This window comes from Plutella xylostella, chromosome 11, assembly GCF_932276165.1.
Source record: "Plutella xylostella chromosome 11, ilPluXylo3.1, whole genome shotgun sequence".
Taxonomy (NCBI): Eukaryota; Metazoa; Arthropoda; class Insecta; order Lepidoptera; family Plutellidae; genus Plutella; species Plutella xylostella.
The window spans coordinates 869212-893795 of NC_063991.1; the positions used below are offsets into that span (position 1 = coordinate 869212).

The 24584-nt window shown below is 39.0% G+C and overlaps 1 protein-coding gene across 1 annotated transcript in view; it reads left to right on the plus strand.

Moving 5' to 3' along the window:
- LOC105390045 (la-related protein 1) overlaps positions 1-24584 on the plus strand; it is a 60184-nt gene that overhangs the window by 15134 nt on the left and 20466 nt on the right. Inside the window, exons 3-7 of the mRNA XM_048624229.1 lie at positions 300-382; positions 17838-17957; positions 19066-19180; positions 21283-21399; positions 21803-21963. Of these exons, the coding sequence (XP_048480186.1) occupies positions 300-382; positions 17838-17957; positions 19066-19180; positions 21283-21399; positions 21803-21963 (596 nt within the window). The remainder of the gene's footprint in view (positions 1-299; positions 383-17837; positions 17958-19065; positions 19181-21282; positions 21400-21802; positions 21964-24584) is intronic.

The following is a 24584-nucleotide window of genomic DNA, read 5'->3' on the forward strand; positions in this document are numbered from 1 at the left end:
CTAATGTTCGGTGGTTGTAACGCCACTGTTCTCCGATTTACATGAATAGGTATGATAATATTATATCGAAATGTAGTCAGTTTTATTTAAAATCTTTATTTATCATCATCATCATCACGACCCATCACGTCCCCACTGCTGGGGCACGGGTCTCCTTCCAATGAAGGAAGGGTTTAGGCCTGCTCTTTATTTATCGCCATGAGTAAATTTTCAGGTAAAAAATTGTTTCTATAAACCCACCAGACATGCCAAGTTAATATGTTTCTTCCTGAAAACTAACATTTATTTCCTATTTTCAGTGGCAGAACCTACACCAGTGCCTGCGCCGGCGCCGAAACCGACGATAGTGAAGGCGCCCAAGACTGCCAAAGTCAACCAGAAGGTATGGATTCTCTTATTCTATGTATAACATGGTGGTCCAAAAGGTGAGTGTTTTTTCTCGATGAAATTACTCGTAGAATCCACCCTTAAAGTTTGTCGGGTCCTTAAAACAACACACTGTATAGGCATTGGTCAATTCACGTGATTCCCAGTGTGCACTAGCTGATGTAATACTGCGTAGTTAATAATCTATAACAACGGATGGATGTATTTTGGTGACTCCGACCGCCGCCGTCGCCCGATACAGAATGTTGTGGGATACTGAACGCTATTTTTGTCTATTCGAGGTGACGGAAGGTAGATGTTCCTGTGCATGCTGAGATATGTGGATGGTGGCGTCGGCAATGCCGATTACTTGGACGCTCTTGTGTGACATACATACATACATACATACACGCTCACGCCCGTATCCCAGAGGGGTAGGCAGAGATTACGGATTTCCACTGGGCACGATTCTGACACACCTCTTTCGCTTCTTCCACATTCATACATGCTCGTCGGTTACGGGTACTCTTAAATTGGCCCTTTTTCAGTATGTCGCCAATCTGGTCGACATACGTCCGTCTAGGGCGACCCCTCCCGACTCTTCCACTCACTTCTGCTCTATATATTTCCTTTGTCACTCTATCATCATTCATTCTTTCCACATGTCCAAACCACCGAAGCATTCCTTTCTCTACTCTTGTCACTACATCTTCTTTCAGAACACACTTTTCTCTTATAAAACTATTGTGTGAATTTCTATGAAAATAATACGTACGATGTCGAAAGGTGTGCCTGTTGTCCACAGCACGTTTTCTTAACCGTAAGGTGAGTTCGCCATAGCCGCCGGTTTAAGGGCTGATTTTTCAATGGTCAGGTAAGTGTTATCTGAAGAATAAAATCGTTACTGTCACTGTCTAATACAAACCTTCAGATGCGACAGCAACAATTTTATTCCACAGATAACACTTATCTGGCTATTGAAAAATCAGCCCTTAGGCAACAATTTCTGATAGCGAATCGAAGAATAAACCGTAGTTTATAACGGCGAAAAAACAGGTGTTAAAAAACCGGCCAAGTGCGAGTCGGGCTCGCGCACAAAGGGTTCCGTAGCAGCAAAATTACAGTTAAATCAACCTATCTCAAAAACTATAAGAGATACTTTGATCAAACCAAAAATCGTTGAAAGAGTTAATTAGCATGCATCACCTCTATTTTTTTTAGAATTTTATACCCCGTAGTTATAAAAATAGAGGGGGGGGGACATACTTTTTACGACTTTGAGAGCTGATATCTCAAAAACCGTTCACTTTAAGAAAAATGTTTTTTAGAAAACTTTATATCATTTTAAAAGACCTTTCCATTGATACCCCACACGGGTATGCACATCGAAAAAAAAAATTTCATCCCTCAGTTACATGTATGGGGGGCCCCACCCCCAATTCTTTTTTTTACTATTTAGTGTCATATTTTTGTAGCGGTTCATACAACACATATTCCCATCAAATTTCATCACTGTAGTACTTATAGTTTCCGAGTAAATCGGCTGTGACAGACGGACAGACGGACAGACGGACATGACGAAACTATAAGGGTTCCGTTTTTGCCATTTTGGCTACGGAACCCTAAAAAAAGAGGCCTATTCTTCAACGTAAAATCTATTACACGCACTGTAGGCAAAACTAAATTTGAGAGAAAAAAAGCTAGTAAATAAACAAGTATCTATAGCTTTCAGTATAGAACGATCCCATTGTGATGAGACTTTGGCGACGTATAGTGACCATGATTTGAAATAGTTTCGTCAAATATAAATAAAACACAATCGGTTTTAGCACTGTGGCAACCGTACGTCACAGATTTAGCGACAGAATGTTCTGCCGAGGGTCCTGGGTTCGATCCCCAACCGGGGAACATATTTTTTTTAGACATTAAATTAAAATATATGTTTTTTTGGTATTTAAAATGTTTGTGCCGTGTGTTATTGTGTGTATTTGGATATATCCAACCCGTCTGTCAAATAATTCCATTAATCATTATTTTTTATAGTCTTTGTGTTTTATGTAACAGCTTGGAAACGGCCGGTAATCAAAGCTGGGCCCTCGCTGCATTAGTCGTCCATTACTGGTTCATTTTGAATATATTTGTTTGTCATGTTAATTTCGACGTGATATAATTCGATCAAAATGTCGTCTCATGGTCACTCTGGTCAGACTTTGCTGCGCAAAACACGATTTAATTCGCTGTGACGACAGCGGCCATAGTTTAGACGCTAGTGATGTGCGTACTAGTAAGATCCGGACTTCTCATAAAAATGTATAACAAAAAACAAACAAACACTCACAGCTTGTACTGATGTACTCCCTGGCGGGGTAGGCAGAGGTGCATTGCCCACTTTTCGCCAGTGTTATGTTAGTCCCAATGTAATAAATAGGGGGCGGGCCTATTGCCATTTTAAGGGCACATCCAAGACCCGAGAACAAATATCTGTGTTTTAAACAAATATCTGCCCCAGCCGGGAATCGAACCCGGGACCTTCGGCAGAGCAGTCAGGGTCACTAACCACTACACCATTCAGCCGTGATGCAATTTTTCGCATTTGTTTGCAAGTTGTCATTGTAATCAATTTATTATGTTTACTAACTATTTTAGAATCGATAAGGTGTAGGTATAGTTCCTACGGCTCAGTACACAACGGGTAAAGTCAAAGTCAAATATATTTTTTTCATCGTATAAATATAAAATTTTCTGATGAACTTCAATTTTTACAAACTGTTCTCCGTTCGGATAAGGGGGCTCTTTCGGTATTTTATTACATCATGCCATAATCTTATCAAATACTCTCGATACGACATCTTATATTTGTAGCCATCCAGTGATAACCGTTTAGTTTAGTCAACAATATAATTAACTCCAACACCGCAGCTCTTGTATCGATTAGGCAATATCGTTTTTCTATTCGCAACGCTGGCAGCTGCCGCATTAAACTCTATATGCAAGCGAGGCGAAATCAACATGTTATTTACCTGGCTGTTAGGTATTTTGTTCTTTGCTTCCGTCGCTAGGCGCGGTACAACACTGGCTCAGTTACTGGCCGTGTGACTGGCCGCCCGGTCGTGTACAGCGTTTCCGAACTGTGAAATTCCGAATTCGAATTTCCCGCGGGAGCAACAGGACTTTTGTTTTGACGTTTGTTTTCTTTTTTCGAAAGTGCGTTTTCCGTGCAAGGAGGATTTGTTTTTAGTGCGTTCGAAAATCAATAAAATCAACAATCAGTGTTGTGTTTTTGTGTGCCGGTTCGGGTTTTATAGAAATGTTTGCCGCTTTTTATGTGTGTGGATTTGTTCTGGTGTTGATTCGGAATGCATTGCCTGTTTCTTGATGAAAATATGTTTTCATTCGCGTCGTTTGTGAGTTGGTTCACTTGGAGACAGTCTGTCACTATTTATATGTGATTATAGGAATAGTATGATTAGCTTTAGCCGTGTTATTATAAATTAATTTGTTTTCGCCTAATCGGAAGATTAAAGCGTATGTTTTTATCATAATTTAGTAGCGTAATAACCCGTCACACAGTTTAGCAGATTAATCAGTATTATATTTATTGCGAATACGTACTTAGTAGGTATATACGTACGCAGCTATATACATAATATACCTAGAAATTGTTTTATTCAAGCGATAAACATATTCAAGGTCGTCTGCACCGTTGTCATTTTTGTAAATGTTAAATGTAAATTGTTCACTTAAATATCGCTTCCAGATCGAACTGGTTTAAAAAGTCAAATGAAATTAAAAAAAAAAAACCTTTTAAAATACATGCTTTACTAGTATCCCGGTTGCTGCTTCGGCAGCAGTCGTTAAGCCTAGTCAGACAGAGGCCTTCGGGCGGCTTGAAAACATCTGACAGTCGGGTTGCTCACTTACCCGACAACTCTCTCAGAACTAGCTTGCTTGTGTTGGGGTCCACCAGCCCGCACTAGGCCAGCGTGTTGGACTAGGCCTATACCCTTCCTTCATCGGAAGGAGACCCGTGCCCCAGCAGTGGGGACGTGACGGGTCGTGATCGTGATGATAGTATCAGGGTGTCTTAAGGCTGGTTAGGAGCAACAAGGGGGTGCTTGGCAAAATAAACATATATTATGTAAGTTACAATCACAGGAAAGTTTATTCACTGAATTGGAATGGTTCAGGTGTACTATTAATTGAAATATCGTTTATTTGACGTAGAATTTTTAGTCATAATATTACTCTACCACCATTTCACAAATTACTTACTTACTGTGTGCAATAATTATTACTCTATCTATCTCTACTTTCATACGACTTAGGCCCTGTTTCACAAAGTCCGGTTAATGGCTACCTGTGAGATAAAATACATGCTGTCACTCTCTGTTATTATTTTGTTGACAGTGACAGCATGTAGTTTATCCATTAAGTAGGCACTAACCAGACATTGTGAAACAAGCCCTTAGTATGTCTTAATTGACAGATGTACAGTTAACAAAATTGGCAGTTAAATAATGTTAATCCTCAAAGTATTATGTTATCACAATCTGAATCGTTTCAGAAATAAATCCTATAATCCTAACTTCCTAACTAATATTATAAATGCGAAAGTAACTGTGTCTGTCTGTTACTCTTTCACGCCAAAACTACTGAACGGATTTGAATGAAAATTGGTACACACATGGTCTAGACCCTGAGAAAGAACAGAGGCTACTTTTTATCCCTGAGAAAGAAGCGAAGCTAACATAACATATTCATCATAACAACTGCAACTCGGTAGGTACATAGACATACCTACTGAACTATGCACATAAAAGTTAGTTGTGGTGGTAGTAAATAATGCATTGTACATACATGTACCTAATACATAATAATGTATTTGTTATGCACCTGTCGTGGCTCGTGACTGAAAATCACTCCATGAAAAGCGAAATTTCCTAAGCAGATTGACGTGGGTTTTCTATTTCAGTTTTAGCAAAACATACGGTTTTACAAGTAAACAGTCTATCTATACATTGTTTCACGATAAAAGACCTCTGATACAAACAAAATCCTTATTCGATTGTAATAAGGGTTCTGTCAGATGTCTTTCCCCGTGAAACAAGGTATAGATAGTATTATTATGTAGGATATTATATTACAAACAGGAAAAAAACACAAGGTTCACGAAAGGAGCCACAATAATTTTACAATAATAAAGTAATTAAAGTAATACACTCACGGGCAATGAAAAGGTTCCACTGAGAAAAGCATCAAATTACTTCTAAACGGAAAAGGCTAGGTTAATACCGTCTTCTGCAACATTGAAGTACCTTTAACAGACCATCAGGATATTACCAACTAAAATCAGTAATATTTTGTTCCAATTTTAAATTAAATCTTTGGAAAAATTTGGATCGTTTGTTGTCTGCATTTTGTGAGTGGAACTTTTTCATTGCTCGGCAGTGTAGTTTACAATAATTTTCTCAAGAACAAAAGTTGCTTAGAATGACGATTTGTATCACCTCCTAATGGGATTAAGTTAACTTATGGGATATCCTGTATATTATTATGTCTCGGATGAAACGATGACTGTTGACAAGTAGCCGGCAGTGGCTGGATGAGGAAGACCGATGACAGAGTGTTGTGGCGCTCCTTGGGAGAGGTCTATGTCTAGCAGTGGACGATTAAAGGTCATCTAATGATAATTAATAATAATAATATAATAATATGTGTGGGGACATCTCACACACGGCCATCAGACCCCAAGCTAGGCAGAGCCTGTGTTATGGGTATCAGATAGCTGATATATCTACACAAATACATGATAGATAGATATTAAATATAAATATCAACACCCAAGACCCGAGTACAAATATCTGTCTTTAAACAAATATCTGCCCCAGCTGGGAATCGAACCAGCAAAATCGGCTCAGTAGTCAGGGTCACTAACCACTACACCAGTCGGCCTTATAATAATTATGTTTTATCTGTGAATTAACTTTATTTATTGTACTTATTAAAAGAGTTTCCAATAGTACCTTTGTTCTTTACAAGTCAAAGGTTGGATGGAAGAAATGACTTTTTGGCAATACGCCTTTGTAGAATTACTTTACTAGGTACTAACTGTAACTGCCTTTAGCATACAAGTGTTAATAAATAAATAAATTAAATGATGATTGAGGATTGTACTTATCCGATGGCGATATATAGCGTGCTCTTACGGTGATGGAAAACATCGTGAGGAAACCTGCACATCTAGATGCTAGATGTGTATCCTAAGTGCATTGTACTTATTCTAAAACGGCGATATGGTTCGCAACCTATCACGTGAGTACAAATGTGCTGCGAAAAGTGGGTGGCTCACTTGTGAGCCACCTCTGACTACCCCTTCGCGGATTACAGTCGTGAGTGCATAATAATATGTATATGTATGTATGATTGAGGTTATCTAAAAGCACGTGGTTGGTAGTAAGTAGGTATAAAACTCATCGCAACAGTATAATGTTGTTTTAAATCAGCTGACCTTTACCGAGCATCTTTTGACAGAACGAAACTAAAACACGCTTTATTTGCATAGCTTGAATCGACGCCAACACTGTATACAGGGTGTTGTAAAAAGGGTATACTAAGCCGAAACCAGCATGTGCAGCATGTTATATCTAAGCCCGAAACTGAAATCAGAATTTTAAAATTCGCGAAAAAAAAACATTCTCCACACCACAGTAAACAGTCACGTGACCAACTAAGTTTCGGGCTAAGATGTACCATGCATGCTGCACATGTAGGTTTCGGCTTAGTATACCCTTTTTGCAACACTCTGTATAAAGGGCGGTATTTTATCAGTAACAGGTGAATGTACTGGTCTTATTAAACAACTTTCATTATGGGACCAACTTTTCGCCTTTTCATGGTTGTTGTGAAAGGTACTCAGTACCTACAAATATCTCATTTCAATATCTGCCCGGCTGGGATCGATCGAACACGGGTCCTTCGGCATAGCAGTCAGGGTCGCTATGTCGCTAACCACTACACCATTTGGTCGTCAATGTTATACGTCCAACGGACCCCGATGATACGTTAATAGTGTTTAAGCCTAGGTACACCTAACCAAATATATATAGCCTACTAGCTGTTCCCGCGAGCTTCGCTTCGCCTTAAAAAGATTTTCCATGGGAATTCCAGTATAAAAAGTAGCCTATGTTCTTTCTCAGGATCTAGACCATTTCATTCAAATCCGTTCAGTAGTTTTGGCGTGAAAGAGTAACAGACAGACACAGTGACTTTCGCATTTATAATATTAAGTTAGGATTAAAACATCTGAACGGAAGCGGAGTCTAACGAAAGTGCGTACGTGATACGAAACTCAATTATGCTAGCGAAACACAAACGTTGTTTACACACAATCAGTGGAATACCAAGATTGTGCACATCCGTGTTGGTCGAACGTAGAGCATAGAAAAGAAAAACAGAAACAAACACTCACACCTTGTACTAATGTACTCCCTTGCGGGGTAGGCAGAGGTGCATTGCTGCACCCACTTTTCGCCAGTGTTATGTTAGTCCCAATGTAGTAGGGGGCGGGCCTATTGCGATTTTACGGGCACATCCAAGACCCGAGAACAAATATCTGAGCTAAGAAACGCTAGTTTAACCTATAACACCCCTCTTCGTACAGTAGGGTGAGGACGATTTACAGTGGTAGAAAGCTCCAGAATGAAACCTCACCGTAAAACCCTTTTAAAAGATGTACAATACAATACAATACTCTTTATTTGCACCAAAATAGAACAACATACAAATAAAACTTCAAATTAAAAACAGTACAAAAAGGCGGCCTTATTGCTTATAGCAATCTAATTTTTTTTGTTTGCTTGTGTAAGCCTGGAGCTCAGTTCCGAAGTTTTACGCGGCGTTTGACGTTGTATCAGCATCGTATGTTAGTTTGACAAGGTACGAATGTGTGAAGCCACTTGTCCTGTACCAAGTTTTGTTTTGTCGTGGTTCACAATCACAATTCACAATACAGCGTGCCGGTTCGGAATTCCTAACCATTTTCGCGAAAGAAACCAGAGAATTTGTTTCTACGAAGTGTCGCTTTTGGGAGGATTCCCTTTTTCATTATAAAATTAACTCTTTTTCCAAAGCATATTTTTGGCTTCTTGAACCTATTGTTTCAATTTGCTGTTGTTCGAAAATAGCTAAATAAATATAAATTATCTATTCTTGGACCAACAGAGCGCCTATCTCAGCTATTGCAACACCCTGGCTTGCTACCCCAGTTTACTCGGGAGCTAGGCTGGCTGAGCTGAAATCCAGGTGATGTGTACAAAGGTTCCACTCGAGAGAGCCACGTACAGGGACTTCGCCCTCTCTCAGAATAGAATAGACATGTCTGCTATTGCTATACAGCAGAATAGCGTTTGGTTGGAAAGATATCTCACAAAAAGTTCACGGACGCAAACCAGTTATTCTCCAGTTATTTAATTTCACATTTCTAGACGATTTTGGATTTTATCTCGACGACAATATGGACTATTAAGTCATTAATGCGTTGCGTGAAAGTGAAAAAGAAGGGTTTTTAATCAAGGATATATTATGTGTTTTTTCTTGTTAACGAAAGGTGTAAATTAATGTGCAATCTCGTCTTGTGACATAACAAGATTTCAAGATACCTATATTTATTCATTGACATCTCACGCTAGGACTAATTTGCACATTCGGGTGATTTGAGGTAGTGTGATGTAAAATCGAACTAAAACCAATCAAATCAAATGTTGCTTATTCGAAGTAAAATTTGATTATCTGTCCGATAGTCATACTATTATGAGTCTTCCACCATTTCCTTAAGGAGAAGAAATGGCGAATGAAACTCCTTGAGCATAATTTGATAGCTATGCGATTAAAAATTCTGTAATATTTACAAGTAGCTATTACAACATTAAACTAATCTCTTTTTTATGACTTCATAGTGTTCTGATCGAGTTTAAATCTTATAACGTTACACAAACTTTGCAAAGCCGTGGTTGGTGCGTTTCGCAAATCATCGGACCAATAACAGCGTTTTGCCAAAGTAAACCAGTAATATTTTTTGCGCCCGCGCCGGGTATCGAACCCGGGAGAGCGGCACGCGCAACGCCAACACTAATCAAGAAGCTTTTGAGGTGGTTTAACAAAAAGGGTTTACCCGGCGAAAAAATAAATGGATCTATGGTAGCTATAGCGATTGAGAGAGGGACATTTCTGAGTGGTTAATATTGTTATTTTAAGGTTAAAAGATATGTTGATATAACTACTTCTTCAGCCTATAGAAGTCCGCTGATGAACGTATATAGGCCTCCAAAAGCACGCAACTGGATGCAATAAGTACCACCTTTCGCAAGTTGTCACCCCATCTAGCCGGAGGGCGTCCCACAATACGTTTGCCTAGTCGCGGTCCACGTTTAAACATGGGTTATCGGTTCTTCGACAGATATTATAACTTAAAACAGATCAAATCGATGAACCGATCAATATTATTTCAATTGTAATTTTTTTCACAAATTAAAAACGTTTCACATTTTGCCAGCAAGATAACTAAAGTCTTATCACATGTTCGGGCGGGCTATTAATAACTTCATAAACGTAATGTACGTCAAACCGACGGCTGAGAGCCAGGGGGGTCTCTCTATAAAAAACAAAAAAAAAAACACGCACTCACGCCTTGTACTACTGTACTACTGTACTCTTGCGAGGTAGGCAGAGGTGCATTGCTGCACCCACTTTTCGCCAGAGTGTTATGTTAGTCCGAATGTAATAGGGGGCGGGCCTATTGCCATTTTACGAGCACATCCAAGACCTGAGAACAAATATCTGTGTTTAAACAATTAAGGTCTCTCTATAATACGAAAGAAAGTTTCGGAGCGAGCCACGACTCTATCTCGATGTATTACAGTCGTCGAAATATAATAGGCCCGTTTGGACAGCTACACAAATTTGCTATTTACTCTTGATTTACTTGATGAAACAGACATAAAAAGACACATAATCTGGCTTGTTTTTTGACGGCTAACAGAAAAAAGAACTTTTGAAGCACCAAAAGTTACTTATTGTTTAGATTTTTTATGATTTAGATTTGACAGCAGCTGTCATCCCATACATTTTCGAGCTGTCCAAACGGGCCTATTATATTCGACGACTGTAAACGTTCGGATTTCGTCAGCATAGAGTGACCCTCGAGAATATTAAACGCTGGGCACACAGTTTCAAGGTCGATAATACGTTGGCAGTATAATTGGCGCTGTACGAAACTGAACTCTATGTCGTAATACGTAGGGCTGATTGATATCGGCCGATACTGAACGGTTGTTAAGATTATCAGCGTTTCTTGAATAGCTCAGGTGTAACAAAAGCGCCCTATCGTTGGTATTAATTGGAATTGTGATAAAAGTTACATGTAGAGTGAGAGAGAAACCTTCCCCCGTCCTTCTCACTTGAAACATAACAACCAATAATGTCACACACGCGTTATAAATGATGATGATAATATTTTAAACTTACTTACTAAGCAACAATAAATCAATGTATACAAAATATTCTCGAGAATTTCACCCATTGTTGTTAACATTCTTTCAATGTTGCCCAGAAGTTGTTGTTTATCTATACCGTTTCCCTCTTAGGCTTAGGGCCTGTTTCACTAATTTTTGGATAAAATATATGGTTCAAATTCGTGACTGTCTATCCTTCTGACCGAGCGAAGCGAGAATTCAATTTCTTTGATCGCTCGCTCGATCACGTGGGCTCGGCAGGTGCGAGCGAGACGCGCGTACAGGTGCGAGCGAGACGGCTATACCGGCGCAGGCGCCACGTGGTGGCTGCGATCGCCACGCGTTAGCGCATGGAAAAATGACGGCGACTTTTGAGGTTATGTCTCGTATGTTTCGTCAGTCATGTGAGTCTCGGATCGAGCGAGTTTGTCGCAGTATTTTCTGCAATTTCTAAACGATAAAAAACGTGTTAATTTCGAATTTAGAGTGTGGTTTTATGCGTGGTTTTTTAACTGTCGATTTCCGGTGTGTGACGTGCGTTACTAGAACTGTTATCAATTAAATAGTTGTGTAAATAGTTAGGTTATCTGCGTAGTGACTGTTGTATCTGCCCGCGGGCGTAATTAGAAATAGTGCCAGGTAAATGATAATGACAGTGCAGGTCTTAGGCGCGGCCTAAGTGCCTAGGGCTTACGGTTGACCTAAAGACCTAACACTGGTAGTCGGGTACGGTCCGGTCAATTAATAAGGGATTGGTGTCAATATTTAAGAGTTTGATTACATGTAAATAAAGTAAATGTTTGTTACTTTTTATTTACATAAGAGTACATTGTTCAAACGTGCCTAAGAATCAACAACACAAATATATTTTCGTATAACACATAAATTTAGAACTTAAAACGTGAATTTAAAATTAATGTTGACTTTTTTTATTAACACTTTCACGGACACATAACGAAAGTGACAGTTGCTCGATTAACCTTAAAATTGAGTTATCCAAAGGACAGTTTCCGATTGGACTGTTTATTATATTATGTATTTACGTTGCGTTGCGTTGGTTTAGCGTCACAACGCTGTCTGCGCGTTGACGGGAGGCCACCGGCGGCGGCGGCGGTCCGTGGGTGTTGAAATGATAGTTAGTCATCGTTATTACTGATATAAGGTGTTATTGTTAGGCTAACAATACATAAAAAAACACGGTGGCTATTAACATAATAACAATTATTAAATGCTATTTTGCATATTAACAAATCGTACACAGGCTAACTTAATGCTAATAGCGTTCTCTTTCAACCTTTGGTGTTGTAAAGAGAGTAAAGTAGAGAAGTATATTTTTATAAATACCTTTAAGTCTAAAATATACTTACACATTATTTGGTATCTAAATTCTTAACTTAGTGCAGTGAAAAGCATAAAGAATCAACACTATTCTTATGGCAGATTTCATCAAAATCGGTTCAGTCATCCGTTCCAAGGCTATGCTCCCAGTTATATCTACTATATCGGCTTTTAAATGTGTCAATCGAAATGATTTTTTTTACGATTATTCATAATACCTATTACACTACCACCATCTCACAAAGGCTCCGTCATTAAACGTGTTAAGCACAAGTAAAAATAAATATTATTTAGATAATTATTAAGTGACGTTTTTAGTTCTTTCATCTTTCTTATTTATTTGCACATCTTTGTACCAGTTTTCCTGTACCTCCTATAGGTTGGCTGGTAGAAAATGCTCTTAGCATTAAGCCCACCTTTTGTGCATTTATTATATATTTGTGAAATAAATAATTAAATAAATAAAAAAATATTGCCACAGGCATAGTCGTTACTGGAGTGGAGTGTACAAAAAATTGCCCAACTCAATGTATCTCAATATTGCGGTAACCTAGAAATGCTATTGGAGACCGGTTCTCGGCTGACATTTTATTTGTAAAAGGCTGTTTGTGACAACATTTTTATTATTTTTATGTTAATGTTTATACCGAGCGTTTGCGGAAAATTTATAATAATATAATATAATATGTGGGGACATCTCACACACGGCCATCCGATCCCAAGCTAGGCAGAGCCTGTGTTATGGGTATCGGACAGCTGATATATCTACACAAATACATAGATAGATAGATATTAAATATAAATATCAACACCCAAGACCCGAGTACAAATATTTGTCTTTAAACAAATATCTGCCCCAGCCGGGAATCGAACCCGGGACCTTCGGCATAGCAGTCAGGGCCACTAACCACTACGCCATTCGACCGAATTCAAGGGGTCCGTAGCTTAGATTAACAATACACGAACAAAGCAAAAAACTGAGCACACTTTGTTTACTGTCAAACCGTTTTAAGTACAACCTAAACCTAATGACAACCATTGTACCCATTGAGTATGAATGGTCACCCGAGTCCGTGTTGTTCTATGATTGTACCAATGAATAAAGTCACAAATCTTGTAACCGAACTACTTCAAAATAAGCTTAATAGCCCCTGTTTCACAATGTCTGGTTAGTCGCTATCTGTCGGATAAAATACATGCTGTCACTGTCTAAAAAATAATAACAGAGAGTGACAGCATGTATTTTATCCGTCAGGTAGCCACTAACCAGACATTGTGAAACAGACCCTTAGTGGCAGAAGTGGCGTGTTATTTGTCGAGACGTTTCTTTTGCGCTGACACTCCATCTAGTTTTTAATTATTGCTATTATCGTTATCGTTGCTAAAACTACTGTCTGTTATAGATAGACTCTAGGTTTAACTTAAAACTTAAAACGATTTGACAATAAACCAAATGCGGAACGTTTTTTTTTTGCTTTTAGGCACAGTTTTTCACATGAGTCAGTCTATGTTAGCACGAAATTAAGTCCGGTAAGGCAATTTACCCATCCATACAGCATTGCATACTCAAGTGCTGCTCAACTTAAGGTTCTCAGGTGTGAAAATGACAGCTAATATAAGTACCCAGTTAGCTGACGGTACCACCTGTTATTGGTCACCTAATTAGCAAAATAGTAAAAAAAAACTTATGAACAATGAACGGTAAGCGCTAAGAGCGATGTTTTACAGGCAACCATGCAGCAGCATATTAGCTTGATCACTAATATTGTAACATACATAATTATATGTTATCTGTATATTATGTAAGTATGTATTTATTGTTATTTTTTGCAATGAACTGCATCCAAAACGAAAAATACCTAGCCGGATAAGACAAAAGGTGTAAGGAAGTTGCAACTTTAAATATTTTTATACAAAAAAAACGTTATCCTTATTAATTACGACTGTGATCTTATTATGTGACATTTACAGAATTAAATGAAGGAAGTGGGAACCCGTTTCACCTTTGCAAAATATTTTACAATGTTGAAGCCGCGAATGTGTTAATAAAATGGACTGACTTTTGAAAGATAATGATAATTTGATAGTCATGTCGATTGTGAAGGAGCAAAATTTTTTTTTATGAAACCACAATAAGCCAGCCCCGATATTTAAAGAAAAAAAAAAACACTCACACCTTGTACTAATTTACTCCCTTGCGGGGTAGGCAGAGGTGCATTACTTGCACCCACTTTTCGCCAGTGTTATGTTAGTCCCAATTTAATAGGGGGCGGGCCTGTTGCCATTTTACGGGCACATCCAAAACCTGAGAACAAATATCTGTGTTTAAACGCCCCATCCGGGAATCGAACCCGGGACATTCGGCTCTGTAATCAGGGTCACTAACCAATACGCCATTCGGTCGTCTTAAAAACTAAATTTATAATTTGAATACAATATTTACCTTTTTAGCTATCAATACCAAAACGAGAAATGAATAAGAAAGGCAAGGGATTGTGTTGCTGGTGCTTTGCCAGCCAGTGCAGAATTTTATCAGTGATAGTAGATCAGTAGAAAGTAGGTCAATGTAAACGGCATTCTAAACAATATTTTTTCTTCCGTAGACGATAAAATATTATAATTTATAACAGAAACAAATCCACGTATAAAATGCATTTCAACATTTCGGATCTAACCTCGAGACCTAGACGCATGTTCAACAGATGTTTAAATTTATTATAGTCGTCAAATACATAGAAAACACCCGTTGAACATGCTTTTTGTGGTAACACAGATGAATTCGAACCAGATCAAAATGTCTATCGTCCAATAACTCACCAAACAATCATTAATAATTACATCCGCTATTTTGAATAAAGTATCAAAATTAAAAAACAAAATGGCGCGAAGGTGATTAAAGTGTTGCCATATAAAAGACCATAGAGCAGTGTATGCCGTGTGTTAGTATGACAGCTGGGGTTGCCACACGCAGGAAGAGCCGGTCGCGGAAAAATTGGAATAAATTGGACCAGTGTGGCCAGGTATAATTATTAATTAGTTTTTAAGGTGTATTAAATTTTTGGTTTTGTGTATTAGCTTTAAGGTGTAAAGCCCCATCCACACGCTTGTTGTTTGTCACAAACACGGCAAACAGCAAACAAAGTCCCAAACACCAACCACAATCACCGAACACAAACAGCCATCCACATGCTCGGCGAACGCTCATAACATTCCGAACCGGCAAACACGGCGGACGACGAGCTATTACTTTCGGGTTGACATATTTTTATTATATAAATTAAAGCAAGAGAAAGAAAAAGGAAAATAAGAAGAAAGCAAAGACGATGGTGGAATAATAATAATAATAATAATAAAAAAAAACTGACTTCTTCTTTTTAATTATTATTTTATTTTATAGTTTTTGGTTTATTTGCAATAATTTTTAATCAAAAGTAAGATGCAAATGATATCAAAAAGTCCTACTAATCAATACGAATCATTCAAGCCTAAACACGAGGTAGTTGCTATATACCGTTGAGGAGTTCCCTTGACTGCCTTCCGTTTCCATCATCAGATCAGCTCAAGGTCACCATCATATTTTTTTGTTACAAGAACTATATTTATGTTTTTAATTTCATTAGAATCGGTTAATATGTGTCCAAAATGGAAATTCATACCCTGTTTTTACCCCTTTACCCACCCTTAGGGGTGAGATAAAATTCTGAAAAAAAAAATGGGACCACCTGGGAGCTCAACCCAGTACAAAAAAAAAAAGAATTTTCAAAATCGGTTCATAAACGGCGGAGTAATCGGTGAACATACATTAAAAAAAATGCGCGCCAACGAAAAAGTGTAGCAAGTTGATACGTCCGCCTCCCGCAATGCTAGCGCGCATACTGATCGCTGCCAGACGTGTGGATACGTAGCGAACTGTTTGCCGAACATCCTTTGATCTGGCAAGAAAAACCGACACCGATGCCGAACACTGGCGAACACAAACACAAACAGGCAAACAACGACAAACACCCATCCACACGTCAGTGTTTGCTGTTTGCCATTGTTCGCCGAGCGTGTGGATGGGGTATAACTGGTTGCGATTCTGAAGGCACTGACTTAAATTTTAGCCCAGCCCAAACATAAATTTCAAATTTGTAAAATAAGGTTTGGGGAACCAATCATAAAGTTTAATTTCAAACATAGAATTTTATGTTTTGACTGTGCTCAATTTTACGTTTGTATCTTCAGAATAGCTGCATTCAAATTTAAACAGTGCTACATTCGTCGAAATATAAGAGGCCCGTCTGGACAGCTCCAAAATGTATGGAATGACAGCTGGTGTCAAACCTTAACTTTTGGTGCTGTAAAAGTTATTTTTCTTTCGTCCGTTATAATATAATAAGCCAGATTGTTTATCTTTTTATGTATTTCATCAAGTAAATCAAGAGTAAATAGCAAATTTATGTAGCTGTCCAAACGGGCCTATTATATTTGGACGAATGTAAATTGAAATTTTGTGTCCTTAGGTTTTTTTTTTGTTATTTAAACTTACCCCGTATTTTAGGCCTCTTTTCTCTACAAAATAGAGACATTGGGTTACGCAATACGGGCATATTAACTCACTCTTGCATGGACCGAGTTGTACTTTACGACTCGGGTAACCTTTGAGAGTGTACAGAAACATAGAGTACGGCAACTCTAACTGTGCAACAAGTAATAGATAAAAAAATATATGTTTAACTTATTTTGATCTTGGCACTGGCTTTTGTTGCAAAGTTAGCATTGTCGCACTGTAAAGACAGCAACACTGACCCACTTTTAGAAATAGGTTATCAAATTATCAGAACCTCAAACAAGGTTAGCCATAGCCGCAGTGAATACTCGTATAAAAGTACAGTACCACAAACTTATCTGTTCCGGTGACAGCTCACGTAAATGTGTAATATTTCTTAATTCTATAAGATTTTAAGATTGCTCGTATTGTTAATTCGCTCTTGCGGTGTCAATATACCCATCTTATCTTTAAAATGATACAATTCATTAGTAAGTGATGAGATATGGATCAATTTAGTTCGCTCTCACCGGAACAGATAAGTTTGTGGCACTGTATAAAAGACACGCTGTCAGTTTAAGCTTCCATTTTGTTTTTGGTATTTGATCATCTACAAAATGAGGTATTATACACGGTGTTGCAAAGTGTTATAGTATGCCGAAAGATTTAGGACATTCAGAACAACTTTCGTTCTACAAATTTTGAAAATTTGTTGTTAAAAAAAATTTAAACTGTTGGTAACGTACGTGGCATTTTACTGGTTTTTTTTTCGCGAATTTCCAATAGTCGTACAGCAAAAGTGACTCTTTGACTCTCTTTCCGCTTACTTTATCGCTTTAGTAACACCCTACGGCTGCTACATGGGTTCGTTATCGGCCAATCACAGCGCCGTATTTATGGCGAATCGCGATGTAGTGTTTATCTTCGTCAACAACGAACCGGTGTAGCGGCAGCTGTATTATTTTTCACTGTGAATCACAAGATAACCTACGTTTAAGGTTCTATAATAGCTCTCATATAAACATCTTCCCAAACTTCTATCACAAGCATCACCCAGTGTAAGTGACAACATTCTAACCCCATTGGTCGTCCCGCAGGCATCGGACTTCTCCGACATCGGTGATTGGCCGACGCTCGGCGCGGCGGTGGCGGGCGCGCGCTCCCATTCGTCGCCCCCGCCCCAGGACTCAGACTCGCATCATCATAATGGAAACGCGGTATGTAAATTGGTAAACCTATCGGACGACTTTCTGTACCCGTTGCATGGCATCTTTATCGACTTAGATAAACGTCACTAGTAGTCACTACGTATATACCTAACACGATTTCCGATTAACACGGCCATGAGATTGGTGAAACCTGGATTAAACGCGTTTATCTACGCTCGGTCTAGGTACGGTACGGTCTGGGTATCCCCATTTATACACTCACGGGCAATTACTCCTAAATGAAAAAGGCTAGCTTAATGACGCCTTCTGCAACATTGAAGTACTTTTAACAGAGCATCAGGATATTATCAACTAAAACCATAATATTTTGTTCAAATTTTTAATTAAATGTTTGAAAAAATTGGGTTTGTTTGGGTGGGAACTTTTTCATTGCTCGTGAGTGTATGTACTTAAATAGACTTTTTTAAATACAGTATTATGTTAAGTTTTCACCAACCCAAAGGTTTATATTCCGATTTCCCTATTTAAAGTGATTTTGGTCCAACCTTTGGGTAATAGCAATATTTCTGTTGTGTATCATTCGAACTAATGTTTAATGTACTTCGAATATCGAACACCGAAGACAATTTATTTACTTTACAACTCCAGTCTCCGCTGCACGGGTCCGTTATCGACGTAGATAAACGTCGAGATATGGATTAGCTATAAATACGGCGATGTCATTGGTGGAACGCGCGCAGTCGCAGAGTTTATCGATGTCGATAACGGACCCATGCCGCAAGGCCAGGCCATTTCATTTAAATCATTCCTAACCATTCAAAAATTCTCAGCTTATACACATACAGGCTGTTACAAAAGTGGTAAGTATACTAAGCCGAAAGGGAGTGACCCAGGAGGTCAATGAAAACAACTTTTGTTCTATGACTATTTAAAATTCTTCCTCCTCTTTTGGCTTGGTATACCTACATACTTATCACCTTTGCGACACCTGTAAGTATACCTTCTTTATATTTTCAATTTTTACGCCAAATATATATTTTTGTTCAACTTTGTTTTTTGTATTCCATCTTTTTTATTATTATTACCTACTTTGCGCCTAATTTTTGTACGAACTACTCATTTCTTTATATAATCTTATTTGTTTTTCACTCCAAAGGACCAGGACCGCAAACCTCTGGAGGAGCACCGGACGGACAAGGCGGAGCCGCAGCAGAACCACCACGACAGAGAGAGACAGCATGAGAAGCAGACCGACAAGAGCAAGGCCGCCGGTGAGTGCGACAGAGATAGATAGCGGCCGCAAGTCGGTCCTTCGACCCTGGTCAAAATACATAAATATCTAAGCGTCCCCGACAAGCGTTGCGTGGAACAGATAGTGCTTTTATTGACAGCCTGTACTGTAAATTCCTTGACAGGACAATTTTGCTGTGGTAGTTTTGAGTAGGATTGATGGACGGAGTTATGTAGAGCAGACAGAATGAGAAGCAGAGTGACAAGAGCAAGGTGGCTGGTGAGTGCGACAGAGATAGATAGAGTTTTGTCATGGACGCTTTTGAGTAGGATCGAAGGACGGAATTGTGTAGAGCGGAAAATATGATATAAGTAGTTTGATTGGACATCGAATATGAAAGATTCTTATACAGGCTACATAAGCAATAGTATGTAGGTCTACCAACCCGCACTTGGCCAGCGTGGTGGACTAGGCCTAAACCCTTCCTTCATTGGAAGGAGACCAGTGCCCCAGCAGTGCGGACGTAATGGGTCGTGATGATGATGTAGGTCTTATCGCTAAGAGCAATCCTTTAATGGCAACCTTTCGGTAAAAGTATTATACTTGATACGATATTGATATGCGATTATTAAAATTTAAACATACAAGCAAAACTGTATGAGTATGATTTTACTGTTGGCGCAAAAATGGCAGAACTAATTTTAATAAAATCTGATTATATGTAGGTATTATATAGCCTAAATGTTTTTTTTTTATTAAATTGGATAATTTTACGGAAACAGCCGTCGGAAATGCACAATCAAATTGTTTAGTTTTTTTTTTCGTAAATAATTTGCTGAGGAAAATTGCAGTCTGAAACCGCTGAAGCGTGAACGGTAAATCTCTAATTTCCGTAAAATACTAAGCTGTGTAAGCCTGAAAGAATGTTCCCAATTAATTTTAATTTAATTTATTTATTACACACACCTAAGATTAATTTTTATACAGTGTGTTGTTACATAAAGCCTAGAGAGAGAGGGGGACCATTCTGTGGTGCCACTCTTGAAAGGCAATGTATTGCGTTTGTCTTGCGTTCCCAACATAAAAAAATCATAACTTCTCTTCAGAGGCGTTTTAACTAAAAGTAAAAATACTAACATAATCATCTAGATAATGCCTATTTGGAGAACCTAGAAACAATAATAATATATAATGCCTACAATTTAGAAGTTAACTTGCAAAAAGGTCAAAAAAGGCTTTTCCGGCCTAAATCTAATATAAATTGTACATTCTGGGTACTTGGTTCTTAGCGCTAGGTTCTAAAAAAAAAGCCTTATTTTGATGAACATTTACGTATTTTTACTTTTTGTTAAATCGATTTTGAAGAGAAGTTATGATTTTTTTAATGTTGATAACGCAAGACAGGCGCAATACATGGCCTTTCAAAAGTAGGGGGGCTGAACAACTTTTGTTCTACGACTTTAGTCCTGTATCATTTATGTTGTGTCGTTTCTAATCCCGCGTTTTTTTACAATCCCGATTTCCCTTTACAAAGTGACTTCGGGTACGGAACGCGGGTATATCAACATTCTGTTGTGTATCATTCGAACTAATGTTTAATGTACTTCGAATATCGAACACCGAAGACAATTTTTTAATCGAAGTCTCAAAATTATAAGCCAACTAGCTGTACCCGCGAGCTTCGCTTCGCCTTAAAAAGTTTTCCCGTGGGAATTCGGGGATAAAAAGTAGCCTATGTTCTTTCTCAGGGTCTACCTAGACCATATGTATATATATAGTTGTGGTGTGAAGGAGTAACAGACAGACACAGATACTTTCGCATTTATAATATTAGTTAGGATAGAGGTAATCAAACAAATTAGAAAAAAAACTAGCAGTTTTGACTTTGCCCTTGTACAAAGTTAACGACTTGTTATTTTGAGTTGATGGTTTTTGTGGTTTAGCTTACCTAGTTATTAAATTTTGATGAATTCTAAATTAGGACCGCTATTTGTACCATAAATTGATTGTGAATATTAATTCTGTTAACTTATGGACTTTTAGTCTGAAATAAATCATTTGAATTTGAATAATAAATCTGTTATTTCAAAATTGAAAAAAAAAGTGCAATTTTTCCAACCCAAATATGTAACACATTCACAGGCGGAGGCAAGGGCGGGAACAAGTCGGGCAAACACAAGTGGGTGCCGCTGGACATCGACGTGAAGGCGCCACGGACCGCCAAACACGGCGTCCCGCACACTGCCAGGCCTGAGTCCGGTACGTCTTCATTATCATCATCATCAGCCAATAATCATCCACTGCTGCACAAAGGCTTTTCCCAAGGAGCGCCTTCCTAATCCAGCCAAAACCGGCTACCCGCCTAAGGACGTCAGTCCAGCGGGCAGTGCGTTGGCCTGTTCATGGTCTCTATTCGAGAACTCTACCCCAACGGTTATCGGTTCTACGGCAGATATGACAAGCCCACTGCCACTTCAGCTTGCCGATACATCTTAAAATAGAATAAAAGACTATTCATTGAACATAGCATACACAAGTGGGTGCCACGGACCGCGAAGCACAGCGTAATTGAATATAAAAATTCTTTCTTAAACAGTGTTTAAAGTTTTTGTGGTAATACAGAATGTATTTATGCTAACCTTCTCTCTTCTTCCACCGGCAGCTGACAACGCAGCATGGTCAGCCCGAGGCCGAGCTCGCGGCGGCGCCCGCGGGCGCGGCGGGCGGCGCGGCACCGGCCGGCCCCCCACGGCGGAGCCCCGAGACGTGCCCGTGTACCACCCGCATGAGTTCCCGCAGGTGCAGCATCCGGAGTTGGCGCAGGTATGTGACCAATGAGGAGAGCGGAGGTTTTGTTGTGGGCCAATGAGGAGAGTCAGAGTTTGAAGCGAAGAATCGCGTGCAAGGATTGTCTGGTGCTTGAGCGTGATTGGTCGGAATGGAATGTTTGTCCCACTTCTTAAGTGATTAGGCACCGGCCGGTCCCCCACAGCGGAGCCCCGAGACGTGCCCGTGTACCACCCGCATGAGTTCCCGCAGGTGCAGCATCCGGAGCTGGCGCAGGTATGTGGACTGACCAATGAGAAGAGGAAGGGTTTTGAAGCGACGAATCGGGAGCGAGGGTTTTGTGCGTGATTGGTCGGGATCTCGGGATTAGTTTGTCCCACTTCTGCTTTGAAGTAAAGAGCGATTTACACTTCAATAAATTACAGTAGCGGGTTTAGTTGTTTGACAGTTTATATGAGAACTAATCCAGTACTTGACACTTAACTGTCAAACTGCTAAATTGACTAATTTGACAGGCGTATTTAGTCAACACTTACCTATTTATTAGCCATAAGCTTATTTGCCACGTATTTCAAGCTCTTGCTAATCTAATAAAAGTAATTTTTTTATAACCATTTAGAATAATATTATAACTGTTTATTAGTTTACTTATTTAATAAATTGTTATGTCTGTGTATTTCCTAACGGGGCAAGCACAGTTTTGGCCATTTGTGCCTTGCCCTAAATATATATACTTTCCTCTGTCTAAAAATGCGGAGAGTATGTATATTTGAAAGCTCCTGTCTCCCTGAACCCTTACATCATTTGGTTCATCATTTGGTTTCATACATTTTGGGTGCCAAGTTACATATTTTATAAATTCATTGATCATGACTTTCTTTTGTTTTATTTTTGCTTGGGATTCATCATAAGTTGACAAACATGTGGAGGTCCAGGGTTTGTCACCGTAGTGAAAGGGTTAGCCAGATTACAGTCAGAAGTTGACACCTCAGGGTGCGCCTGACACTGTACATGGTGTTGCAAAAAGGGTATACTAAGCCGAAACCTACACGTGCAGCATGGTATAATTTTAAAATTCTGATTCCAGTGTCGGGCTTAGATATACCATGCTGCACATGTAGGTTTCGGCCCTTACCCTTTTTGCAACACCCTGTATAAAGTACAGTTGATACGTCACTCGGAAAACTTCATTCGTCCAATCATGTTTGCTTTGGTTGGAGATATGTATGCATTTATAATATGAATATAGTAGGTATTATAATGAAAATATTTGCTAATTCTATAACCTCTGAAGGTGATTAGCTATTGACTTTGAGCTAGATCGTGTATTTATTGGCATCATAATGATTATGTAAATTCTGTATGTCAATAGTTAAAAGTGTGTTTTATTTATTGACTCGTAAAGTTAAAAACACAATTCAATTATTTATCCAATTTAAAAGACTGATGTTTGTTTGAGTATACTCGTTTTAGATAGGTATTAAGTATAATGATGTTGAAATTATTATTGTATACCCATAATTATAATGTATTTAGATAACATACATAGTATATTTTTTTTATTTGGTGCCCAAAATGGCTGCAAAATTCTAAAGTTTACTATTTTATTTGGGTTACTATTTTAGACGGGATTTAATATTTATTTAACAACGTAAAATATACAATGCTTGCCATTACACATCCATGCCTTCGCTTCTTATCTAGTTCTCACTGCCACATTTCGTCTTATTTATGATTCGTTCATTCACACATTTGGCGTATCACTCATTAAATCACAATCAATACACAAACATCTACCTTCTATCGCTTCTGTCCGTCCTATCATCGCCATTTTTCATCACATTTCTTTCGTTCATCCATTCATTTGTCGTATCGTTCATTCAGTTACACGCAACACACTAATATCTCCCTTCCATCGCTTCCTTCCGCCTCATAACTGCCATATTTCATCATATATTTGCGTTTTTTCGGTTTTGTTCACTCACTCATTCAATGTATCATTCACTCATCCCCCCTCCCCCTGCCAGCTGCGCGCTCAAGCCGCCCTCCCGCAGGGGCTGGTGCTCCACTACGGGCTGTCGGCGCTGGGGGCGCAGGCGTACTACTACGCACCGCCATCTTGTGTCATATTTTTGTTTCATTTTAGACACCGCCATCTTGTGTCTATAGATACTTACTTGGTTGTTTCTCTTTAGACACCGCCATCTTGTGTCTTATTTATGGATCGTTCTTTCCTTTAGACACCGCCATCTTGTGTCTTATTGGAGTTTCGTTCATTCAGTCATTTGGCGTATCGTTCATTCAGTTACACAAAACACTACTAATAATCCCCGCTTTCGCTTCTTTTCGCCGCCATATTTCGTTCAGTCATCGTCATATTTGTTTCGTTCATTCATCCACTCATCCCCCCTCCCCCCTGCCAGCTGCGCGCTCAAGCCGCCCTCCCGCAGGGGCTGGTGCTCCACTACGGGCTGTCGGCGCTGGGGGCGCAGGCGTACTACTACGGCGCTACTGTCGGCACTGTTATGTCCATATGATGCCATGTTTCTTTCATTTAGTTACTTAATCTTTTGACACCGCCATCTCGTGTCTTATTTTTGTTTCATTTGTTTCTTTAGCCACCGCCATCTTGTGTCTTATTTCTGTTTCGTTCATTC